The 25,908-nt window shown below is 39.6% G+C and overlaps 1 protein-coding gene across 5 annotated transcripts in view; it reads right to left on the reverse strand.

The window, feature by feature from the left end:
- Positions 1–25,908, reverse strand: part of MCTP2 (multiple C2 and transmembrane domain containing 2) — a 263,087-nt gene that overhangs the window by 77,112 nt on the left and 160,067 nt on the right. For all 5 annotated transcript variants that reach the window (XM_055555682.1, XM_055555681.1, XM_055555683.1 and 2 more), the window contains exons 15-17: positions 14,030–14,131; positions 11,623–11,697; positions 9,397–9,516 (exon numbers count right to left, since the gene is read on the reverse strand). In XM_055555682.1, coding sequence (XP_055411657.1) covers positions 9,397–9,516; positions 11,623–11,697; positions 14,030–14,131 — 297 coding nt within the window. The remainder of the gene's footprint in view (positions 1–9,396; positions 9,517–11,622; positions 11,698–14,029; positions 14,132–25,908) is intronic.

The following is a 25,908-nucleotide window of genomic DNA, read 5'->3' on the forward strand; positions in this document are numbered from 1 at the left end:
AACATACGCTGTTCCAGAATTTTAAAAAATTAAGACCTAATGCTTACTAGTCAAAATGGGGATGCTCCAAAATACCAACTGATTTCATTCAGTATAGCTAGAATTCTGTCTAGAAATGCAATTCAATTATGAAATTGAAAATATAAACATAAAATATGCTAAAATAGCTAAGAGTATCCTTTTAAATTTTCAACAGATAATCTTTTAATGCAATTACTGTAATTTTATTAAATGGCATAATTAGTTAATGCCTGAGAAGATGTCAATAGAAGGTGCAATTATGTTGTAAAAAATTACAATCACAATGTACAATAATGGATTGTTCTTATGAAAAAAATTGCTGAAAAAGAACTTTATGGTATTTCTGAAAGTATGTTAGCTAGTCCTCTGTGAAAAGGAAAATTTTGGAGATCATGTTAAATAGAAAAATAATAAACTGGCAAATATCTTAAGAATCCTATGTAATATACCTAGAGATGTTTGCATATAAGTATACACTTTTGTATACTTATACACAATTGCACTCATTGCACAATTGCACTCATCTCACATGCTAGTAAAGTAATGCTCAAAATTCTCCAAGCCAGGCTTCAGCAATATGTGAACCGTGAACTTCCTGATGTTCAAGCTGGTTTTAGAAAAGGCAGAGGAACCAGAGATCAAATTGCCAACATCCGCTGGATCATAGAAAAAGCAAGAGAGTTCCAGAAAAACATCTATTTCTGCTTTATTGACTATGCCAAAGCCTTTGACTGTGTGGATCACAATAAACTGTGGAAAATTCTTCAAGAGATGGGAATACCAGACCACCTGATCTGCCTCTTGAGAAATTTGTATGCAGGTCAGGAAGCAACAGTTAGAACTGGACATGGAACAACAGACTGGTTCCAAATAGGAAAAGGAGTTCATCAAAGGCTGTATATTGTCACCCTGTTTATTTAACTTATATGCAGAGTACATCATGAGAAATGCTGGACTGGAAGAAACACAAGCTGGAATCAAGATTGCCAGCAGAAATATCAATAACCTCAGATATGCAGATGACACCACCCTTATGGCAGAAAGTGAAGAGGAACTCAAAAGCCTCTTGATGAAAGTGAAAGTGGAGAGTGAAAAAGTTGGCTTAAAGCTCAACATTCAGAAAACTAAGATCATGGCATCCGGTCCCACCACTTCATGGGAAATAGATGGGGAAACAGTGGAAACAGTGTCAGACTTTATTTTTCTGGGCTCCAAAATCACTACAGATGGTGAGTGCAGCCATGGAATTAAAAGACGCTTACTCCTTGGAAGGAAAGTTATGATCAACCTAGATAGCATATTCAAAAGCAGAGACATTACTTTGCCAACAAAGGTCTGTCTAGTCAAGGCTATGGTTTTTCCTGTGGTCATGTATGGATGTGAGAGTTGGACTGTGAAGAAGGCTGAGTGCCGAAGAATTGATGCTTTTGAACTGTGGTGTTGGAGAAGACTCTTGAGAGTCCCTTGGACTGCAAGGAGATCCAACCAGTCCATTCTGAAGGAGATCAGCCCTGGGATTTCTTTGGAAGGAATGATGCTAAAGCTGAAGCTCCAGTACTTTGGCCACCTCACGCGAAGAGTTGACTCATTGGAAAAGACTCTGATGCTGGGAGGGATTGGGGGCAGGAGGAGAAGGGGACGACACAGGATCAGATGGCTGGATGGCATCGCTGACTTGATGGACGTGAGTCTGGGTGAACTCCGGGTGTTGGTGATGGACAGGGAAGCCTGGCGTGCTGCGATTCATGGGGTGGCAAAGAGTCGGACACGACTGAGCGACTGATCTGATCTGATCTGATACCTTTTTGTAGCATTTAAGATGCCTAAAATTTTTTTTTTCCAAGACAAAATGGTGATGGTAACTGTGAATTTTTTTTTTAATAGTCGATTAACAAGGTTGTGATAGCTTCGGGTGCACAGCAGAGAAACTGGGCCATACATATACATGCATCTATTCTCCCAAACTCCCTTCCCATCCAGGCTGCCACCTAACATTGAGCAGAGCTCCCTGTGCTAGACAGTGTGACCAGCACTATTTTAATAGGCCGATCTGGAAACAAACGTCCATTGTAGTCATTTGTACCAAAGTAAATTCAATCTGAATCCTGTGGGCGACAGAAGGGGCACTTCTCCAGGTCTCATAAACTTTTTTCAAACTGTTCTCAGAAAACATTAGCAGTATAACTTTTTGCTTCCCAAATGCCCTCTGCTTCTCAGTGCTGTGTGTGTGTGTGTGTGTGTGTGTGTGTGTACGCACACACTCATGCATGATGGAAAGGTTCATTCTGTTACAGTTGCTGTTGTTTTTCAGTTTCAATGTGAAATCATTTCACACTTCTCAAAATTATAGGATCCCTAAAAGCTAAGAATTCTGTATGTGTTAAGTAGAAGCTAGCAGTATGAAAGTGGAGAACTGTATTTTAACCTCATGGGGGGGCATTGATTGATGCTTTAAGTTATATATCATATTGCAGGACCTGTCAACTCTGAAGAATTAATTCTTCGGTTTCTTACAATCAAGAAATACAGGGAAAAAGTCACAGATGTTAAAAGCATAGCTTTATGAAGATACCCATTGATATATGGTAGACTTAGATTGCTTTTTAACATCAAAGATCCAAGTAAAAATTTAATAAATAAGGAATCCATCAAAAATGCCCCACAGACTTCTCTCCCTGATACAAGAGGTAAGTGCCTGAAAAATTGGTGGAAAAACAAAACTATATAAGTACAACTTTTTTTTAACAGCATTGGGAGATCTTTGCTATTTAAAATAATCTTCTGATGATGCCAACTGTCAAGCAAATATTTTCTGTCATATGAAAAAAATCAATGTATTTATGCCATGATACAACCTTAGGTCTTTTTATAGACAAATACTGGGGCTTGTAAAATACAGTTACCTAAGAGAAAAACAAAAACTCAGACAGATGATTGAACAGTATAAGTTCAATATCAAGATACAAAATTATCTTTTTAAAAAAAATTCAATTCCTTTTAACTATCATCAAATAATGTGTTTGCACTAGACATGGGAATACACACTAGAAATATGGGCCCTCCCACACCAGAAAATCAGGCTAACGCCTCTGAAAGCTACTGCTTTAAGATATTCTGTAATCATGTACTAATGTAGACAGTCACTCTTCTTGACTCCTAGCCCTTATTCTGAACAACTTGAAATACCTGAAGAAAATCTGAAAAGAACAGATTTCTTCCATGGTTCCTTCCTTCAGGTCTTTTCCCTCTTCACTCCCTCCTCAAAAATCTTTCTACATCATCTAAGAGCTTCCTTCAAAAGCAGGAAAAGATAACTCAGTCTTCAATTTGGGGCTTAGACTAGAACCAAGCACTGAGGTTTTCCAGACCATGAGGCTGAATTCCAAGGATGTCCTAAGCATGTGATTCCCACAGTCAGGGATGTCCCCCAAAGGGGCTACGGACATTCCACCTTTCGCTTCTTTTATTCCAGCTCTTGTGAATATAATGACTATATCTGAGAATTATTCTTACCCACATATTGACAGTTTCTTTCTCCCAAAGCATCTTGGGATAGGCTTAATCCCCATTCATAATATCTAGATACATATAGGAAGTGACTCATATGGTTGTATGTGACTGTGTGGTGGTAAGTCACTTCAGTCTGACTTTTTGCAATACTATGGACTGTAACCCACCAGTCTTGTCTGTCCATGGGGTTCTCCAGGCAAGCATACTGGAGTGGGTTGCCATTCCCTTCTTCTGGGGATCCTCCTGACCCATCGATCAAACCCAACCCTCTTACCTCTCTTGCATTGGCAGGCAAGTTCTTTACCACTAGTGCCACCTGGGAAGAGTCATTATCTATCTAGCTATCTAAATACAAGGACCACAATTCGTGTATTTGGCTCTAAGGACAAGGATCCTGGATACAAGGGTCCTTGAAATACAAAGACTACAATCACTGCATCTTTGGCATATATGAGAGGCAGGGTAGCCAAATGGTTAAGTGCAAGGACTCTAAATTCTGATGGTCTGAGTTGAAATCTCAGCTCTGCCTCTTAAAAGCATATGAGCTCTGTCCCGTTATTATCAACCTTTATTTAACCTCCATGGGCTCATTTTTCTTACCTGTAAAAAGAGGGAAATACTGTAATTGGCGCCTATACCTGGCAGGTTGTTGTAAGAACTAAATGAATGAACATTTATGACATGCTTAGGACGGTACCTGACATGCAGTAAATACTGAAACAACATGAGCCATTAGTTATCCCTAGAGTTCAAAGCCTGTGACTGGGAATGATCATGAGCATGCATATAAAACACCATGTATATTTTAAAAATCCATTCATATGGAAATATACAGATGTGCTTCTTCTAGATATAATACTTCAGCTACATGTGGCCTCTGTCAATAAGCTGACACCTCATATGAACTTGTCTTTTAATTAGAGAAACTAGACTAAAATTTTGAGTGAAAAACAATTTAACTTAAAACATGTCAAGCTCAGAAAATATAACATAGTAAGAAAAAAAATCTAGAAACTTAGGGGAGGGAGAAAGACTCAAAAGCAGTAATGAGCAAGATTTCCCCTAATTATCCTAACAACAACAACAACAACAACAAAACCCTCAAGCCTATAGACGTGTGATTTAGAATTTGACTGCTGTAAAAAACTTCACATTCAATGACCTACTGTATAGCACAGGGAACTATACTCAGTATCCTGTAATAACCTATAAGGGAAAAGAATCTGAAAAAGAATAGACATATATACATATAACGGAATCACTTTGATATACACCTGAAACTAACACAATATTGTAAACCATTGTAAAACTATACTTCAAGAAAAATTAAAGGAAAAGTCCAGAATTAACTTCTCACAATAACAATGAATTAAACAGTATACAGCAACATTCACATAGCAGGGGTCAGGGAATTAAAGATAACTTTCTTCTTTTAGTATGGGGAATAGAACCACCCATCTTACATGGAGAGGGGATTCATCCCCAGTGGGGTAGGTTGATGCTTAGACAGCCTAAAAAGATAAATTTTCTCATGTTTGTTCATCTACTTCTGACTGGATACCACATGGACCTAGATTTTCTTTTTCTCCTGTGATTCTGGACCTAGATCTCAACAAGCTGCTTTCCTTTAACTCCCGCTTTCAACAAGATATGATATATTCATATACACATCCACAAGATTCCTTAGAAAATGTATGGCTTGCTTTCATAATGTCTTAAAATTAACAGCCAGAATATCCTAAACATGATCCTATAACATTCCTGCTTTTTATCAGCTGAAAATAGACACACAGACATGATGTTAGTAATGCAACTTTATGTTATCTGATAAAACAGAAGTGAACAAAAATTCCTAGAGTTCTGCCCTTAGCTTGCAGTGCTGTACCTCCAGGGGAAGGACAAGCCCCAGTGGAGATTGGTTCAACCAACCCAGTTCTTTTCACATCTGGGCAATGAACCCTCAAATAGCACTTATCCTAATTTCTAACAGACAAAGGCTTTTACATGCAGTCCTACTGTTAAATAAATCCTTGCCTTAAGACCTTGCTTCAGGGATTTCCCTGGTGGCAAAGTAGTAGAGGATCCATCTTGCCACATGGGGGACGTGGGTTTGATCCCTGGTCAAGGAACTAAGATCCCACAAGCCACAGAGCAACTAAGCCCGAGCACACAACAAGAGAGTTTAGGGGCTGCATCGAAAGGTTCTGCATGACACAGCAAAGACCCCAAATGCTGCAACTAAGATCCGACAGGGCCAAATAAATACTTTTTTTTAAGAAATTAAATTTTGCCATACATCAACATAAATCTGCCACGAATGTACACGCGTTCCCCATCCTGAACCCCTCTCCATGTTGATGTATGGCAAAACCAATACAATATTGTAAAGTAATTAGCCTCCAATTAAAATTAAAAAAAATTAATTTTTTTTAAAAAAAACACCTTGCTTCAGACAGCACAAAAATTGTTGTGCCCCTGTAACATCAGAGCAAGTGGAAGAAGCATGAATTAAGGCATCAAATAGATGAATCAAGACCAGGAGCAGAAGTCTGTCTTCAGCAGACTGTAGGAGAATGTTTGTACGATATCCCCCAAGACAAATATGGTATTCCCAAGAGGGGATGGGAGGAGGGAGGCCAGGCTTCAGCATTAGAGTCTCCCCTCCTTCCTATCTGGCCCAGGTCACCAGGGGACCCAACATTTGGCAGAAAACCACCCTGAAGGGAGCCCTCCTGAGTCAGGGACATGGTCAGTGGCACTCCCTGGGTGTGGCTTCCCCCATCAGTCCTCCACAAGCTGCTGATGTTAAGCCTGTAAGCAAGAGCCACGAAAGCAAAATGTCTTCCGAAAAATAGGAAGGCTCAGCTACCCATGATCTTATTTAAAAAATAAATAAGGGAGGCTATGACACATTTTGTATTTTATCCTAATAATGCATTTTCTTTAGGTGTTCTCGTGTTGAGGAGCATAAATGGTTTTGGAGTGACCATCATGATGGTAGCGGCAAAAACATTCTTCAATGAAATCACACATCCGCAGCTTAGGGAAGGGAGATATGCACGTCTTCATCTGCAGTATCTCTTGAGATCTGCCATGGCTGGTCAGGGTCAACATGAGACAGTCATTCAAAAGTCGAACTCCAAAGGACAACAGAAAATTAAGTGTATCTGAGTGAAGCTCTCAAGACAACCGAGAGAGAGAGAGTGGACACATGTATCACTGGTAATTGACTCTGCATTTTTCCAGTGAGGTCCAGCGGAAAACGTCCCCTTTTCCACATCGCCAGTGGGGCCTCTCACAGTCCTGGATGCCTCTAAGAGATTCCTGCAAAATCACATTTTGGCAAACCAGCAAGAAGAGCACCACTGTATCTTTCATTCCGTGGGACTGAGGGGCGTTCGAAGACCATGTGCCAGCCTGAGCCTGGCAGCCAGGCTGGCAGAGGACTCTGCAACGTCGTGTCGGCAAGGAGGGTTCACTCAGGTCGCAGGTGGTGCAGAAGCGGCCCCGCTGCCAAGGCTCACTTCCCGGGTAGAAGCCCCCTCCATGAAACAACTTACTTCTATTCACTTGTGGTAATCTTTCTTCAGATCACGCTGACAGCCCATTAATCATTTCTGTCATCCCCCTACATAATCCAGTGCAACAGATCTCTTGTTTTTCTAAAAATCCAAGTGCCAGAAACTAAGCTCCAGAAAGGGGAAACCCTTTCCTCTTCCCAGCGGCCAGCCCAGGCGCTGAGGGGAAGAAGCCACCTGTGGTGGTAATTGGCCTCTTTTGCCTGGAATCACAGAGAACATTCCCTGGAAAGTTTGTAAAGAGAATTCAGGTGGGAAACAGAGTCAGGGAGGCTGAAGAGGAGCAGCCACCAGCTGAGGGGGAACGTGAGAAAGGAAAGTGGGCGATCGACCCCCAGTCAATGTCAGATAGGGATTAAAGAAACCCTTCTTCAGAGTGTAACCAAGGCCAATTGGTCGAGCAACTTTAAACCAAAGGAAAAGGACGTTAGAGGCCAAGGCTGCAGCCGTCACAGAACTTCTGCCTCCCAAACCAATGAAAAACTAGCATTAACTAAGGACGAAATAGAATGAGCCCCACTGGCTGAGAAAAGGCCTCTTGCGGAGCCAGTACACTGCTTACATAATAAAAGCGGAAGTGACTTTGAACCCACTGACCTCTGGGACTGACTGTTTTTTTCATGCAGATAGGCCTGGTGGGTAGGAATGAGCCTAATGATAGGACGCAGGGGACAGAAGAGCCACGATCGTGACTAGACTGCTCACACAGGCATTAGGTCACACTGGGACCTGTACAGGGGACAGGAGTTAATGACATCACACAGGGGTCCCCAACATCTGGAATCTAATGCCTGATGACCTGAGGTGGAGCTGCTGTAATAAGAGAAATAAACCGCACAATAAATGTGATAAACTTGAATCATCCTGGAACATCCCCCCACCATCCACCCCTGGTCCACAGAAAAACTGTCTTCCATGAAACCAGTCCTTGGTATCAAAAAGGTTGGGTACCACTGGCACAATACCGAAGGCACAAGAAGAGCAGCTGAGCGACTGTTTTCTTTTCTTCCTCCTCCCATGCCGGGTGCTACCAATCTGATCGACGACAAGCGCCTTTACAGACAAGGGAGGATGCCCCAAGATGCAAAGTGAGGATGCTGTACTATTAATAACTTTCAAGTCCCTACTAGATTCTGGGACTCTCGGAGGTTGACCCAGGTGGTTTGAAGATCACGTGCAGGTCTGAGATTCTGTGATTTTAGCATGCTCATAAGGAAGGGCCGATGATATTATAAAAGTGTATTTCACAGACATCATGGTTCTCCTCAGTGCTGTTGAGTCAACTTGTAGTAATCAGTTATGACTCAAGAGGTTTGATATGAACATATGTTTTTCATACCAAAGTCTGTCAATGATTTACTTAAAACATAAATTAGAGCAAGGCAGTCTTCATTTAGTCATGTGATTTTTCATCTGCTATTTTTCAAAAAACACAAGCACTTATGGGCACAGAAGGAGAGAAACAGGCCCATGTAGTGATTAAACAAATGGCCATAACCACCACCCCCAGGAACATTCAGAGTCACGCTCGACTCATCGTCACAGTCCATGGACTTCTCCAGGCCAGAATACTGGAGTGGGTAGCCTGTCCCTTCTCCAGGGGATCTTCCCAACCCAGGGATCAAACCCAGGTCTCCCACATTACAGACAGATTCTTTACCAGCTGAGCCACAAGGGAAGCCCAAGAATACTAGAGTGGGTAGCCTATCCCTTCTCCAGCAGATCTTCCCAACCCAGGAATTGAACAAGGGTGTCCTGCACTGCAAGTGGATTCTTTACCAACTGAGTTACCAGGGAAGCCTATCAGATAGGAGATAGTATATGAGTATGAGTTGGGTGGCTCAGTGGGTAAAGAATCTGCCTGCAGTGCAGGAGACCCAGGTTTGATCCCTCGATTGGTCACCCACTCCAGTATTCTTGCCCGGGAGAATCCCATGGATAGAGGAGCCTGGAGGGCTACAGTCCATGGGGTTGCAAGAGTTGGACATGACTGAGTGACTAAATCATGAGTTGGGTAAATTAAGGGATTTCCAAGGATAAATCTGATAAGGATGGTCTTAGAAAGAAACCTCCTATATAGTCTCCTATGTCTCCTACATAATATATTGTAAGAAGGTGACTGTATATCCTTCATTGTTTAAGTTTCCTTACTGGTATAAACTTCAGCTTTGCTGAATGTGTACCATTCTGTTTCATCTAAGTACAATAAAACCCACCTGCCTTTGGATTTGGGACTCAGAGTAAATAATCTGAATTTTTTTTTTTTTATAAAAAAAAGGAACCTTACCACGAATGCTACTGTACTTCTCAGCGTGGATTCCCACTGGAAGCAGCTTTTAAGGAACTGTATTGTATTCCATATAGCCATGGTTAGTCTCTTCACTCGGTCTACATCTCTGGATAAGATCTAATTTTAAAAAAATGGAAAACAGGGAATGAGATTTACACACTTCAATTATTCTCTTTAGATCAGACAGCTTGGTCATTTGAATTATATTCTGTATAGCCAATAATTAACAAAACAATAAAGAAGAGTCCTAAAATTTTTCTAGAATTCATTTTTTAAATATGACCATTCAGGGAGGAAAAGAGAATCCAATGCATTTTAAAGCTCCTTTAAAGGAGAACAGGCTGTTTCAATAACGTTCAACACAAAACTGAGCTGCTAAAAAATACAGCCATCAGGCATGTGATGTGTGTGAATTTGTGTGTGTGTGTTTAAGAAAGAGAGAATAGAGTGAGGACTTGTGCTGTTTAGTTTTTAGTTTGGAAGGCACTGGGTAGTTTTAGTAGAAATGTCATGTATTCTAGCTCATCACATCTAGAAGAAAAAGTCTATAAAGCTCCAATCCTTTGGCTACCTGATGGGAAGTGCCAACTCACTGGAGAGACCTTGATGCCGGGAAAGACTGGGAGCAGGAGAACCGGGTGACAGGGGAAGAGATGCTTGGAAAGCATCACCAGATCAATGAACACGAGTTTGAGCAAACTCTGGGAGATAGTGAAGGACAGGACAGCCTAGCGTGTTGCAGTCCATGGGGATGCAAAGAGCTGGACATGACTGAGCGAATGAACAACAACAGCAACACAGCAAAGTAAATTCCTGGGGAGGGAATCCAGGTCTCCCACCTCTTTGCTGTGTGACGTTGGGCCAGTTTCTTAACCTCTCTTATTCAATGAGGTTGACATAGGAGTGCCAACCTTGGAGGCTGTGGAGACACTTGATGGGCTTAGAACAGTGCCTGGCACACACCAAGAGATTTTAAGTAGTTGGGTCACAATTACAGGTTTCAACTTTGCAACCATCTGGGGACACTTAGTGGTGAGAGGCCCTGAGGGAGAAACCTAACATACCCCAGGGTCTCAGCCCCAAATCCCCTGGTGCTCCCACCTCCCAAAGCCATCCCACACAGAGGTGAAGGTCTTGTTTGGCACAGGCAAGGTCTTTTCTCCCAGATGTAGGTAGATTCATTTCAATCTGTTCGCAAAAACAGCAATGCCACCTACCTCAATTCAGGTTTTAATTTTTCAAGTAAACAGAGCAAAAGGCAATAATAATAACAATAATAAAGCCACTGACTCTGATTACACAAAATAAATATTACACTCAATGTTGCGGCAGACCAAAACAAACATTCGGATGCTCCTTTCAGAAGCAGATTAAGGCCTTTCCCCGGTGTGTCCAGAAGTTCATGGGAAACCAAAGGATGGTAAGCTGCCTTTATATTTAACTTGCTTTATGTAATCCCCAGCTGCTCACCCCACAGGAAGTGGTGGAAGTCATAAACACTTTAAAAAGGGGACACCTTGTTGCACAACTGAAGAGGGACAATAAGTACAGAGTGAAATCCTGAACTGCGTTGGACTAGAACAGGGAGGGGCTCTGAAAAGAACTGGAAAGGTCGTGGTAAGAAAAATGTGAAACTTCCTCTACTCAGTCCTGATCTTCACTTTCTGTTGAGCTGATGAGAGAGGAATTAAGGGCCCCTGGCAGGGGGAGTGAGGATTTATTCCACTGGGGGTAAAATGCTGATACATCTCAAATTTAGGCAAAACAGAAGTGGGAGGAACAGCTGTGGGTGAATCTGAGGCTGGACATCTTGAAAGAGCCAGCGGCTTAACTGTATGATGGACATCGTAAGCAAAATGCCTCTCTGAAATGTGCAAGAAGGGAGAAAAGCATGGCTGTGATGGAAGGAGGGCGGAGGGGCCCAGGACACTCAGGAGGTTTATGGAGGCTTGGTGCTCAGAATTCCTGTTTACAACACGGTCTGGATGAATGGAGGGCCAACACTCCCTGCATTATCCAACAGATATGTTCTCAGTCTTTCCCTTCTTTACTGAACCCAACCCAAGTCCTCATCTAGGGAGGAAAGGGGAGATGATGGGGGGGAAAGTGGAGAGAGGGAGGAGGAATGGAGAGGGAGGGGAGGGGAGACCAAGTCATGAGCAGTAACTACTCCAGGTGCTGGTGCTGAGTGTACCAACAAGCCAGGTTACTGCCCTGACCTACCTTTTTGGACAGCTTGCGGCCATCTTCAACAAACCTCTTTTCTCTGGGAGTAAAGGTCCGAATACTTGCTTTGATCTAGAAAGAAACATCAGGGTTAAAAACAGAAGCATTGAGATGGATTTCACTCTCTCTCGAATGACTGAGAAGCCCTAGAAACCAACACCTTCTGACCCTAAGTGCTTGGGTAGGGGTGGGGAGCAGAGACTTAGGGGTGCCCTGGTGCTCTGCAAGGGCTTCTGGGTCTCACTTCATGAACATCACTGTCATGAGTGATGAGACGAGGTCAGACTGGAGACTTGTGGGGGCTCTTCCCACGCTGCAAATTGAAGAGATTTTTTTAAGCCACTGCAGAGATTGACTCACGAAGTCCTCTAACTAAAGTTTCTAAAAAGTCAAACTTCCCTTCAAATCATGGTTTTGCACTATCCCTTTGTCAGTAATACCTTGCAATGTGGAAATCAGTTTCCGGCTTATAAAAACATTTTTTTCCCATAGAGAATCTCATTTCCTCTCAATGATCCCAGAAAAATAAGTACGTGAGTCATCTTAGTCCTGTTTTTAGGGAATAAACTGAGGGTCAGAGAGATTTTGTGGTTTGTCCAAATGACTATACTAAGGGAAAAACCTCAAAAGTAAAATTCAAGTCCTTTTCTTCTATATCAGATGGACAATTAGAACATTATTGAACTAACAGTTTTGGATTTAAGGCTGTTTCCCGCCTAAAACTCCAGTTTCACATGTATGCATATTCTATATACAAGTCCTTGCCAGAAGAAAACAGGAGATGCAGGGTGATCTAACATGCACCAGAGGTTCTCCTTGAAGGGAAATGTTCAATGGGGAAGAAGAGGAAGTAACAGCAGACCCGCATACTGGAGCCTGTGCCCAGAATGCTAACATTTCCAGGAATAAAACTTCCCTGCTACTGATTTTATGAATAATCTCTTAAACAAGGCAAAGAATCAGTAGTGTAGCATCAGGGAGAAGAGTCGGGAAGACCTGCATATGGATCCTAACTCACTCATTTGTTAGCAATCAGTTCTCCTCTTTAATTCTATTTGCTTATCATAAGATGACATTCATGATCGCTATGGACCAGGCTTCTTCTGGGAATGAAATGAAACAGTATCAGAGCCTGGGACATTGCAGGTGGGTAATAAATGGCAGCCATTCTTCTAATTACTTTAAAGGTACCCCTATCCTATATTCATGGACCCCACTAACTAACCTGTGCTGTCCCTTCCCATTCTAGAACCTGCTGCTGATACCATGACAAAGGAATGCTCACAGCTAAGTAAGCCACGTTCCCACATGCCTAGGAATTTCTGCCCCCAACATTTGAACTGTATATCCATCAGAACCAAGTGCACTAATTTGTAAACCTGTTTATGCCAATTTTGTCCAATACTGTAATTCTATATTTTAATTATCATAGAGATTATTGATATATTATACTAGTATTAGTTGCTCAGTTGTGTCCAACTCTTTTGAGACAACATGGACTGTAGCCCTCCAGGTTCCTCTGTCCATGGAATTCTCCAGGCAAGAATACTGGAGTGGGTTGCCATTTCCTTCTCCAGGGGATCTTTCCAACCCAGGGATTGAACCCAGGTCTCCTGCGTTGCAGGCAGATTCTTTACGCTGAGCCACCAGGGAAGCACTAATACAGATCAAAAGGCTTGAAATCAATGTTGTTCTGGAAAGTGTTGAGAAAGGTCAGTTACTACAAAGATACTGCTACTGAGGTGATGATAATGGACAAATAACCTAGAGGGATTCCACATTCAGACTGTTCTGTGTCTTTAAAGAATATCTCTACTTTCAAGAAACTGAAATTAGTATTTAAAGATGTTATAGGTGTATGTATGCAAGGAATACACTGTAGAACTAAAAATATTAAGTCTATGCTATTGGGAAAAAGGTTTCAGGCTTGCACCTAAAGACTGGCAGGGAATATATATTCATGTATTTTATTTTATGCTAAAAGTGCAAGATGCATTTTAAAAAATCCTCCTTTTACTGATGCTTTCCATTAACTATTTGTCCTGATACTGTATGATTGTAGAGCATCTACTATAATAGTTAAATAACATAGAGGCTTGAAAACATCTCTGTTCAATTGTCAATGGAAGAAGGTTAAAGGTAATAAAGCCAAGAACCTAATTTTCCTCTTATTTCTTTTTTTAACATTGATTTATTGAGAATTACACACCATCAATTCTATTGGGCCAAAAGGATTAATATGAGACTGTCCAGCACTGATTTTTTTTTTGGCTAAGTTTCAAAACACTATTTTCTCTGTAACTGTAAAAATTCTGAAACATTTTATAGTGATTTGAATCTCTTCAGGTTGGCCGCCTTTTACTTTTGGTACAAAGAAGTTGGGAGGTAGTCTAGTTAGACTTACCGGATTATATATGAGGTCCATCTCCAAGTAAATAACTCCTTTAAAAGCTTGTTCTAAATCTTTATTCTTCAGTACGTAACAGTTTGTTTGTCCATCTCGAATCTGATAAACAATAGATAAAACACAAACTTTCTGTGGGGTTTAAACAGAACAAGCTGACAACACTGAGAATGTAAAATGCACACACAGTTGAAGCCAATATTGAACAAAATTAAACCATATAAATATTAATCATAAATCAACTTTTAATCCTAAAGTGCTTCTATAACTGATAAGAAGATAAAGTAACAATCACCAGGCTTCTCCAATAAAAAAAATAAATGAATAAAAAAATAAAAGAAAAATTTAAAAAGAAATAATCACCAGGCTGAAACTGATATATGAGTGGAAAATTGGTGGTACAAACTATTACTAAGTCTACGAGGGCTTTCGTTCAAAAATCCCAGAGGTTAAACATTTTTGTTAAGAAGTGATGAATAATCTACAAAATTTCTGGCAAGTACTACTTGAGACTGCCAAGGTCATGGGAAAAAGGAAAACTTGGAAACTGTCGCAAGTCAGAAGACTAAGGAGATTAGATGACACAATGTGGTACCCTGGGCTGGATCCTGGAACAGAAAAAGGACATTCGTGGAAAAACTGGTGAAATCCAAATAAAGACCAGAGTTTAGTTAATAATAGTAATGGATAATGTCAGGTTTTTTTTTTAGTGATAAATGCATCATGGCAATGTAAGATGTCAACATGAGAAGAAACTCGGTGAAGGTGTATGGGAACTCTGTATCATCTTCGCAACATTTCTGTAAACTTACAGTTATTCCCAAAACAGAGTTGTAGGATAAAATGTCTTAATTATAATACAATATTTTATCTTATAAAAATATCAACTATATCTTATAAAATTGTTGCTGTTCAGTCGCAAAGCAGCATCTGACTGACTCTTTGCAACCCCATGGACTGCAGCATGCCAGGCTTCCCTGTCCTTCACTATCTCCCAGAGCTTGCTCAAACTCATGTCCATTGAGCTGGTGATGCTATCTCACCCACTCATCTGTTTCCCCTTCTCCTTTTGCCTTCAATCTTTTCCAGCATCAGGGTCATTTTCAGTGAGTCGGCTCTTCGATCAGGTGGCCAAAGTAGTGGAGCTTCAGCATTAGTCCTTCCAGTGAATATTCAGAACTGATATCCTTTAGGATGGACTGGTCGGATCTCCATGCTGTCCAAAGGACTTTCAAGAGTCTTCTCCAACACCACAACTCAAAGGCATCAATTCTTCAGCACTCAGACTTCGTTATGGTCCAACTCTTAATCCATACATGACTTCTGGAAAAGACCATAGCTTTGACTAGATGGACCTTTGTTGGCAAAGTGATGTCTTTGCTCTATAATACACTGTCTAGGTTTGTCAGATTTCCTTCCATTTCACTGGAATGAAAGCTGACTTTTGTTCCAGTCCTGTGGCCACTGCTGATTTTCCCAAATTTGCTGACATATTGAGTGCAGCACTTTAACAACATCATCTTTTATGATTTTAAATAGCTCAGCTGGAATTCCATCACCTCCACCAGCTTGTTCATAGTAATGCTTCCCAAGGCCCACTTGACTTTGCATTCCAGGATGTCTCGCTCTAGGTGAGTGATCACACCGTCATAGTTATCTGGGTCATTAAGAACTTTTTTGTGTGTAGTTCTTCTGTGTATTCTTGCCACTTCTTTTTGATTTCTTCTACTTCTATCAGGTCCTTACAATTTCTGTCCTTTATCTTCTAAAATAGTTTCATAAAAATATTTATAAAATATAAAATATAATTTAAAGACATTATTTTATACAAATCTTACAAAATACTTTAAAGAAATGAATTAAGGAGCCAGTTTTTAAAGAACGACCAGTTTTTCACAGCCATGTTACAAAGCAAATTAAATAAACCAGTATAGCTAAAGTTGAGGTCAAAATTCAAATACATTTTAAAAGAACAACATGCTGATAAACCCTCAAAGTTTAAACAAGTTCCACTGATGGCCTCCCTCAGCCAGCATGTACATCAGTTCCATATATCAAACTACTTGTCTGATACTACCCCAGAAATTAAGGCATCTTAGAAAAACATTGCTGTATCATTTTGGAAATGACCTGGCTCTCATTAAGGCATTTTCTTTTCAGATTTGATAGCAAGCAGCAATGCTTATATTGTGCACAGGAGTAGCATATGTATTATTAAACTTCTGGCTTGTTCGAAACATCTCTGCTAACTCAAAGAGGGCAGAGGCAAACTTGAGCTGACCAAAAGCTCCATTTGGGACTGTAATGATCAAAGATTTGGAATAACATAGGAAATTTGCGGGCATAACGTTTGAGCTATATTTTAAATGACTACTGCTGTCTCTACAAGCATTCAACACAAGTGTTCTTATAAACAGTGGTGGAAATGAGTTGAATAAGTCACGGCGTGGGGCGGGTGGAGGACAGAGCCTTTCCACTTTACAAGGGAGAGGTCACCTTCCTTCCCGAAGTCACCCCACCTCTCTCAGATTGAATAGGTTTTAACAGAAAGATGGTTTTCCTGGCCAGTGGCGAAGAGGAAGGGGCTGCCCCATCAAGACCTGGCTTCCTTCCTAAACGGTATCCAAACAGGATTCCGAGCTTCCTCTTGTATCCTCTGTCTCACTTAATAAATTGTGGGTGTTAAAGTTGAAAGAAATAAATACAAAGACAGCATGACAATGTGCCAAGCTGACTTTGGTCCAATTTAGCTTTGCTTCAACCCACAGTCATTGTACCGTTATCTTAAAATTTCCATGATTTCTTAACGCTTCGGGAAGGGCAACAGAAGAACAAGAGATATCTGTATAAAAAGAAACATTTCATAGTAAAAGAAGTTTTTTTTAATTATTGTTTTGGGTAAATGATCGTTTCCTCTTTCTCAATGTCCTAGAATTGTGTCAGCAAAGCACAGAATCCACCTAGGACATTAATGCTGCTTTTAAAGCTAGAGATATAATTAAGGCTACTCATGTTTGGCACTTTAATATATTACTTTTTAAATATAGAAATTCCAAGTTTAAAAATGTGTAAAAAGATTGAAACATGACAGAAAAAAAGTCCTTCTGGATGTCCATAAATACTACAATTCCTTCCTGGAGAAGGAAATTAGATAGGAATTTCTAAAATTTTTTGAGAATCTATATTCATTTTTATAGTCTTGAGAAAAATGTATTTTAAATTTTTTGTGCTAAAATGAATATATTTTGCAGTTTCATTTTTTATCAATATGATTTGATAATAACTGTATTAGTATATTTCCCATTTCTTTACACTGCTATGTAAGTTTCACAATCTGAATAAATCACAATTTGTGAATCCTCCTATTTATGAACATTTGGTTGATTCTACTTTTTCAGTCTGTCCTCTATAAGAAATATCTTTGAGGAAAAGATAAACAGTGAGAGATAGAGAGGAAATAGACTACTTGTGTCTAGGATATGCTTGAGTTAAGCACAGATCAATGCATTGAACATTTAGTGTTATAACTAACACTGAAATAGTAACCAAAGAAACTTAAAATATTTCCATTTTCCAAGGTTTATACGTAATTGAACTTTCAACACATGGATATAGGATAAAAAGTCCACAACATCTCAACTTGCCAAACTCCTACACCACAGTATTTATATAATAAAAAAATAAAAGATAAACATATTTTTCCAGTTGAGGACTATATTTATTGTTTATACTTAACCCTGAAAATTATTTTTAGCAGTTTCTAATGTTAAAACCTCTATGAAAAGACAAAGCACAGCCAAAAGAAAACTTAGAGCAGAGAATCTATATATACTTTTATCTTTAGGTATGAGAAAGGCACTTCAATTAAGACCCAAGATCTCTGTCACCCAAGGCAAAAAGGAATGATACCATTTTCAATTTATGACAAAAGGAAGTCTCTCAGTTCAACAGGAGAGTCTTCCTGGATTCATTTCGGAGAGGATTTCATTTCACTCAAACAGAAGAATGAATAATAGATAATGTCTTTAACTTTAGTGTAACAAGAGAACTCTTCATAGGGACTTATCACACACCTTTGCAATCTCACCTTTTCATAGGTAAGAAGCACAGATATCAAGCAATCATTTGGAGAAGGTAGCACTGTAGGATGGTAATACAGATGTAACCTAATTAGAAATAAAACTTCCACCGTCAGGGAAATGGGCATTTCCACGTTGCTTTACCTTATTTTCAGAAACAAAATGATGTATCAGCAGGCTTTTATCCAGAACATGAGTGTGTGCATGAGTGCTAAGTCGCTTCAGTCATGTCTGACTCTTTTGCAACCGTATGGACTGTAGCCTCACGCTCCTCTGTCTATGGAATTTTCCAGACAAAAATACTGGAGTGGGTTCCCATGCCCTCCTCCAGGGGATCTTTCCAGCCTAGGATTGAACCTGCATCTTTTATGTCTCCTGCATTGGCAGGTGGATTCTTTACCACAACTGCCACCTGGGAAGCCCGATAAAGAACATGCTAACCACAAATTCCTGGTTAAATTAGTGAATGAAAGAGCACAGGAAGTCTGTGTCTGAGTAACAATTGAGGATTTCAGAGCCAGAGGACAAGTAACAGATTTTAATCTGACCTGAAATTACCTTTAAACTATGCAATTTTTCTCTGTATAAAAGAATTTTAAATCTGCTTACACAAGCTTTAAGCACACTAAATATAAGGAACTTTTTAAAAGTTGGATGTTAAAACTAAGTTTTGTGTCAAAAAGATACTATCCCGTTATATTAGAAAATGACACTGTTTTAAATTGGCATATAAAAAAGTATGTGGGACACAGAAAAAAGTATTTTTCTCAGCTGAAACTCTTTTTAAAGAATTCTCATTATTATGCTTTAAAGTTCTTTGATGTAACTAGATATCAACTGATTCAACGGCAAAGTTAATCAAAATCAATATGAATAAAACCATCCGTTGGCTTAAGGAGGAAAGATACACACTTAAGATCTAAATCCAAACTCAAGAGTCATATTGATCCTCCCCCCTCCTCACTGTAACCTTCTTGTGAATAAAAGGAGAACATTTGGGTGTAAACAAGCCTTATTCTATCATTAGCTTTTCACTGCACGCAAAAGGGAAAACATTCTCACATGACATCACAGTATAGCAGTTGGTTCCCACTGATGCACATGCAAAGTGACTCCAATAAAATGTGATACGGACAGACACATGGCTGGGGAAGAAGAAAGTGACTATCCTTTACTTGGTCGTGATTCTATTTACGTCCCCGCTTGGAATCAGGCCTGTTTCCCATGGTAGGAGTCACAAACACCATGAGACTGCAAAACCCATGAGGTCACGATTTGCCCTGATCAAGGCCACCGCTAACAGCAAAGGCAGCACCGAATTCATCAACCCAGCCCTCCTCATATACCACCTCTGTCTTTGAGCAAGGCAATCCAACCCACCCATTTGTTGTCTTTCAGTCGCTCAGTCGTATCCGACTCTTTGTGACCCCATGAACCGCAGCACAACAGGCTTCCCTGTCCTTCAACATCTCCCCTTCCCTGCTCAAACTCATGTCCGTAGAGTCGATGCCACCCAACCCTCTCATCCTCTGTCGTCCCCTTCGCCTCCTGCCTTCAATCTTTCCCAGCATCAGGGTCTTTTCCAATGAGTCATCTCTTTGCATCAGGTGACTAAAGTATTGGAGCTTCACTTCACCATCAGTCCTTCCAGTGAATATTCGGGACTGATTTCTTTTAGGATGGACTGGTTTGATCTCCTTGCTGTCTAAGGGACTCAAGAGTCTTCTCCAACACCACAGTTTAAAAGCATCAATTCTTCGGCACTCAGCTTTCTTTATGGTCCAACACTCACATTCAAACATGACTACTGGAAAAACCATAGCTTTGACTACATGGACCTTTGTTGACAAAGTAACATCTCTGCTTTATAATATGCTGTCTAGGTTTGTTACAGCTTTTCTTCCAAGGAGCAAGCGTCCAGCCATTTCTGAATCCAAAACCCTGCACTGAACTTTGAAAAAATCAGAAAACCTTGCTGTACCCAGCAAGTCTGTCAACTCTCTCCTTAAAATGTAAGCTGTCTTTACAAACTATTATACACTAATTGTATGAATGCTGTTCAGTTTACAAAAATTAGTTTAAAAAAGAAAAAAATGTATTTTTTATCTTTTACATATTTTGACAAACACACAGCTCTAATTTGTAATGTACTTTTAAATATTTAATTTTTTAATATATTTTAATATTTTAATATTATTTTTATTATTTAATTATTATTTATTATATATTATATATTATATTATATATATTATATTATATATATTATATATTAATATTTATATATTAATATATATTATATATATTATATTATATGTAATAACAATTAAATATTATTTAATATTTAATATTTTAATATTTTTAATATAAATATTTAAATATTTAACTTAAGAAAGTGACAGTCTGACTCTCTGCAACCCCATGGACCACAGCTCACCAGGCTTCTCTATCAGTGGAATTCTCCAGGCAAGAATACTAGAATTAGTAGCCATTCCCTTCTCCAGGGAATCTTTCCAACCCAGGGACCAAACCTAGGTCTGCTGAAATGCAGGCAGATTCTTTACGGCCTGAGCCACCAAAAAAGCCCACCAACTCAGTGGACATGAGCTTAAGCCAACTCGAGATAGTGAAGGACAGGGAAGGCTGGTACGCTGCAGTCTATGGGCTTGTAAAGAGTTAGACATGACTTAGCAACTAAACAACATCTTAGGAAAATAAGATCACAGTGTACTAGATAAAGATTGGGGCTCTAGAGGCAGATGAAGTGAGTTTAAATTCTGGCTCTGGCTCAGAGTGGCTATTAAACTTTGGATAAGTTACATAACTTCTCTCCAGTTTCCTAATCTGTAAAGAGTGAATAAAAAAGATACATATCTCAGCAGCTGTTGTGAAATAATCAGCAAAAAGCAGTAAGAACAGTGACAAGTACATAGAAGCTGCTTATGAAATAACATTATATTTTAGCTTTATTTTAATGTATATGCTTTTTAACCACTTGTGTTTTAAACTTGACAAAAAGTATAGGAAATATTCTCCATTGTAAAAATTTATTCTTCTCCGTAATTCAGAGTGGTTCTTTATCTTATGAATATTCCATAATTAACTTAACCAATCTGCCACTGGAAAAGAATATTCTGTAATTAGCTTCACCAATCTTCCAGCTTCTTTCCATTGGAAAAGTCTTCCCTGATGTTGGGAAAGATTGAGGGCAGAAGAAGGGGGAGGCAGATGAAGTGGTTGGATGGCATCATGGACTCAATGGGCATGAGTTTGATCAAACCCCGGCAGACAGTGAAGGACTGGGAAGCCTGGCGTGCTGCAGTCCATGGGGTCATAAAGAGTCCAATGAGACTGAGCAACTGAACAAAAACAAATGTAAAGTTGCAACTAAGATTGTTTCCAATTTTTAACAGCTACAGACACATAGATAGTTTTATACATAGATATACTTATATTTCCATGATGTATTCCCCCAAAAAAAATTTTAGGTGGAATTATTGATTAACAGGGTACACCTATTTTTACAGTTTCAGCAAGTACTGCCAACTTGCTCTCCTAAAATACTGTTAACTTCTACTCTCCTGGCTCCAGTGAGTGAGCCTGTCCACTTCCTTGCAACTTTGCCAACCACAGGCATTTTTATCTAATATACAGCAATTTCATAGGAATAAAATGGCCTCAGGTTGTTTTAATATGTGCTTTTTTATAACTAATGAAACTGAACATTTTCTGTCATATGTTTATTAACAGTGGGGCATGGTAGGACCATGAAACCAGAGAGACTTCAATTCAATTCCCATTTCTGGCATTTAGCATCTGTGTGACTGTGGCTAATTACTGTATTTCTCCAAGCCCCAGTTACCTCTCTAAAATAGATATCTAGTACATAAATGCATAAAGATATGACTATTAAATTGTAATCCAAAGTCTCCTCTAAGAGGCTTGTATAGGTCATGCTCCTGCCAATGGCATTGGAGAGAGTCCTTTTGCTACACTTAATCATCACTGTTCTTGAAAAACCTTGACTATATTTGTTAATCTGATGGTTTAAACTAATTTAGTAATTTAACCTACTAAAACAAGGGTGATGAGGTGACAGTTTACACTTTAAGTGCTTACCGTGTGCTACTGAGTACTCTTTTTACATTTACTGAACTATTTGAATCCTCACCACAGATCTCCACTGCAAGTACAGTGATAATTATCATCATTTCATGGAGGATGAGAGAGAGCCAGAGATGTTAAGTAAGGTGTCAAAAGTCACACAGCCAGTTTGGGGAGAAGTTCAGTTCAGTTCAGTTGCTCAGTCGTGTCCAACTCTTTGTGACCCCATGAATCACAGCACACCAGGCCTCCCTGTCCATCACCAACTCCCGGAGTTCACCCAGACTCACGTCCATCGAGTCAGTGATGCCATCCAGCCATCTCATCTTTTGTCGTCCCCTTCTCCTCCTGCCCCCATTCCCTCCCAGCATCAGAGTCTTTTCCAATGAGTCAACTCTTCGCATGAGGTGGCCAAAATCCTGGAGTTTCAGCTTTAGCATCAGTCCTTCCAATGAACACCCAGGGCTGATCTCCTTTAGAATGGACTGGTTGGATTTCCTTGCAGTCCAAGGGATTCTCAAGAGTCTTCTCCACCACCACAGTTCAAAAGCATCAATTCTTCAGTGCTCAGCTTTCTTCACAGTCCAACTCTCACATTCATACATGACCACAGGAAAAACCATAGCCTTGACTAGATGGACCTTTGTTGGCCAAGTAATATCTCTGCTTTTGAATATGCTATCTAGGTTGGTCATAACTTTCCTTCCAAGGAGTAAGTGTCTTTTAATTTCACGGCTGCAGTCACCATCTGCAGTGATTTTGGAGCCCAAAAAAATAAAGTCTGACACTGTTTCCACTGTTTCCCCATCTATTTCCCATGAAGTGATGGGACCAGATGCCATGATCTTAGTTTTCTAAATGTTGAGCTTTAAGCCAACTTTTTCACTCTCCACTTTCACTTTCATCAAGAGGCTTTTGAGTTCCTCTTCACTTTCTGCCATAAGGGTGGTGTCATCTGCATATCTGAGGTTATTGATATTTCTCCCAGCAATCTTGATTCCAGCTTGTGTTTCTTCCAGTCCAGCGTTTCTCATGATGTACTCTGCATAGAAGTTAAATAAGCAGGGTGACAATATACAGCCTTGACATACTCCTTTTCCTATTTGGAACCAGTCTGTTGTTCCATGTCTAGTTCTAACTGTTGCTTCCTGACCTGCATACAAATTTCTCAAGAGGCAGATCAGGTGGTCTGGTAGTCCCATCTCTTGAAGAATTTTCCACAGTTTATTGTGATCCACACAGTCAAAGGCTTTGGCATAGTCAATAAAGCAGAAATAGATGTTTTTCTGGAACTCTCTTGCTTTTTCCATGATCCAGCAGATGTTGGCAATTTGATCTCTGGTTCCTCTGCCTTTTCTAAAACCAGCTTGAACATCTGGAAGTTCACGGTTCACATATTGCTGAAGCCTGGCTTGGAGAATATTTTGAGCATTACTTTACTAGCACAATGAGTGCAATTGTGCAATTAAGAATTCTTTGGCATTGCCTTTCTTTGGGATTGGAATGAAAACTGACCTTTTCCAGTCCTGTGGCCACTGCTGAGTTGTCCAAATTTGCTGGCATATTGAGTGCAGCACTTTCACAGCATCATCTTTCAGGATTTGAAACAGCTCAATTGGAATTCCATCACCTCCATTAGCTTTGTTCGTAGTGATGCTTTCTAAGGCCCACTTGACTTCACATTCCAGGATGTCTGGCTCTAGGTCAGTGATCACACCATCGTGATGATCTGGGTCATGAAGCTCTTTTTTGTACAGGTCTTCTGTGTATTCTTGCCACCTCTTCTTAATATCTTCTGCTTCTGTTAGGTCCATACCATTTCTGTCCTTTATCAAGCCCATCTTTGCATGAAATGTTCCCTTGGTATCTCTAATTTTCTTGAAGAGATCTCTAGTCTTTCCCATTTTGTTGTTTTCCTCTATTTCTTTGCATTGATCATTGAGGAAGGCTTTCTTATCTCTCCTTGCTATTCTTTGGAACTCTGCATTCAGATGCTTATAATCTTTCCATTGCTCCTTTGCTTTTTGCTTTTCTCTTCTTTTCACAGCTATTTGTAAGTCCTCCCCAGACAGCCATTTTGCTTTTTTGCATTTCTTTTCCATGGGGATGGTCTTGATCCCTGTCTCCTGTACAATGTCACGAACCTCCATCCATAGTTCATCAGGCACTCTGTCTATCAGATCTAGTCCCTTAAATCTATTTCTCACTTCCACTGTATAATCATAACGGATTTGATTTAGGTCATACCTGAATGGTCTAGTGGTTTTCCCCACTTTCTTCAATTTAAGTCTGAATTTGGCAATAAGGAGTTCATGATCTGAGCCACAGTCAGCTCCCAGTCTTGTTTTTGTTGACTGTATAGAGCTTCTCCATCTTTGGCTGCAAAGAATATAGTCAATCTGATTTCTGTGTGGACCATCTGGTGATGTCCATGTGTACAGTCTTCTCCCGTGTTGTTGGAAGAGGGTGTTTGTATGACCAGTGCGTTCTCTTGGCAAAACTCTATTCTATGGGGAGAAGACTGGGTGTCAACCCAGGTGCTCTGGCTTCCTCTTCTGCAGTCTTAACAACCATGACAGTGGCTGAATAAAGCATGAGCCATTCATATGCTTATTAGCTATTCAGATTTCTGCCTCTTTGATTTAAACTTTTTGCTAGATTGAATTGTCTTTTGCTTGCTGATTAAAAAGAAACTTTATATTATCGCTGTCATCTATTTGTTTTTATGCTGCAAGATTTTTTTTTTAACCAACCTATCCTATGGCTTCTAATCTTCAAAGGAAATTTTTGCTTTCATTGTGACATCTTAAATTTAGTTCTCATTCCTGTTTTTCAGTTTGCTTGTAGAGCACTTTCCACTATTTTAATAGTTTTGTTTATGGAGTTTCTTTCAAGTGTTTGACCTTTAATTCCTCTTGAAATAGTTACTGTGTTTCGTGTAACTTGCTGATGTATTTTGCCCTGATGAATAAGCAACCAATTCACCCCACTAATATAGTGACCATTTAGTTTATCCTCTCAATGAGTTCACGTTTCAAGCTTTTTATATATTAAATGGTTCTCAACTAATTAGCTATTTAAATGATTATTTAGTGTTTTCATGTCCTTCAGTACAGTTCTAGAACTTCCTCACATAGTTTTTAAGCATTATAATAGTTTTTGTTTCTTGCTGTTACACTCTTTGGTGGTTTTATTTATTTTCTTTTTTTAGGTTTGTAAATGTTTTCTACTGGGTATGGCCACTGGTTTTCATTCTCTCAATTTTGATGTTTTTTACACATTACTGACTTTGTAAATTCCAATATATTGTCCAATTTATAGATATTCTAAGATAACTAGTACTTGGAAATAATGTATTTCCTTCATTAAAATATCATTTATTTTTCTTATGCTTTTGCATTGGCTGGATCTTATATTAAAGGTTTCATTTTAATAGTCAGTTCTTAAGTATATAAGCAATCCTAGCAGTAGAAACTATCATTATCTTCATTTTAAAAATGAAGAACTAGCAGGGCTTGCCCGGTGGTCCAGTGGTTAAGACTCGGAGCTTCCACCAGGGGGCAGGGGTTCCACCCCTGTTTGGGGAAGTTCCCTATGCTGTATGGCAGCCAAGGGAAAAAAAAAAAGTCAGATTATAATTTAATACAATTATAATTTTCTACTGCTTTTCATCATGAGCTTTACATATCTATATAACCA

The sequence above is a fragment of the Bubalus kerabau genome, chromosome 19, assembly GCF_029407905.1.
Source record: "Bubalus kerabau isolate K-KA32 ecotype Philippines breed swamp buffalo chromosome 19, PCC_UOA_SB_1v2, whole genome shotgun sequence".
In the NCBI taxonomy this organism is placed as follows: domain Eukaryota; kingdom Metazoa; phylum Chordata; class Mammalia; order Artiodactyla; family Bovidae; genus Bubalus; species Bubalus kerabau.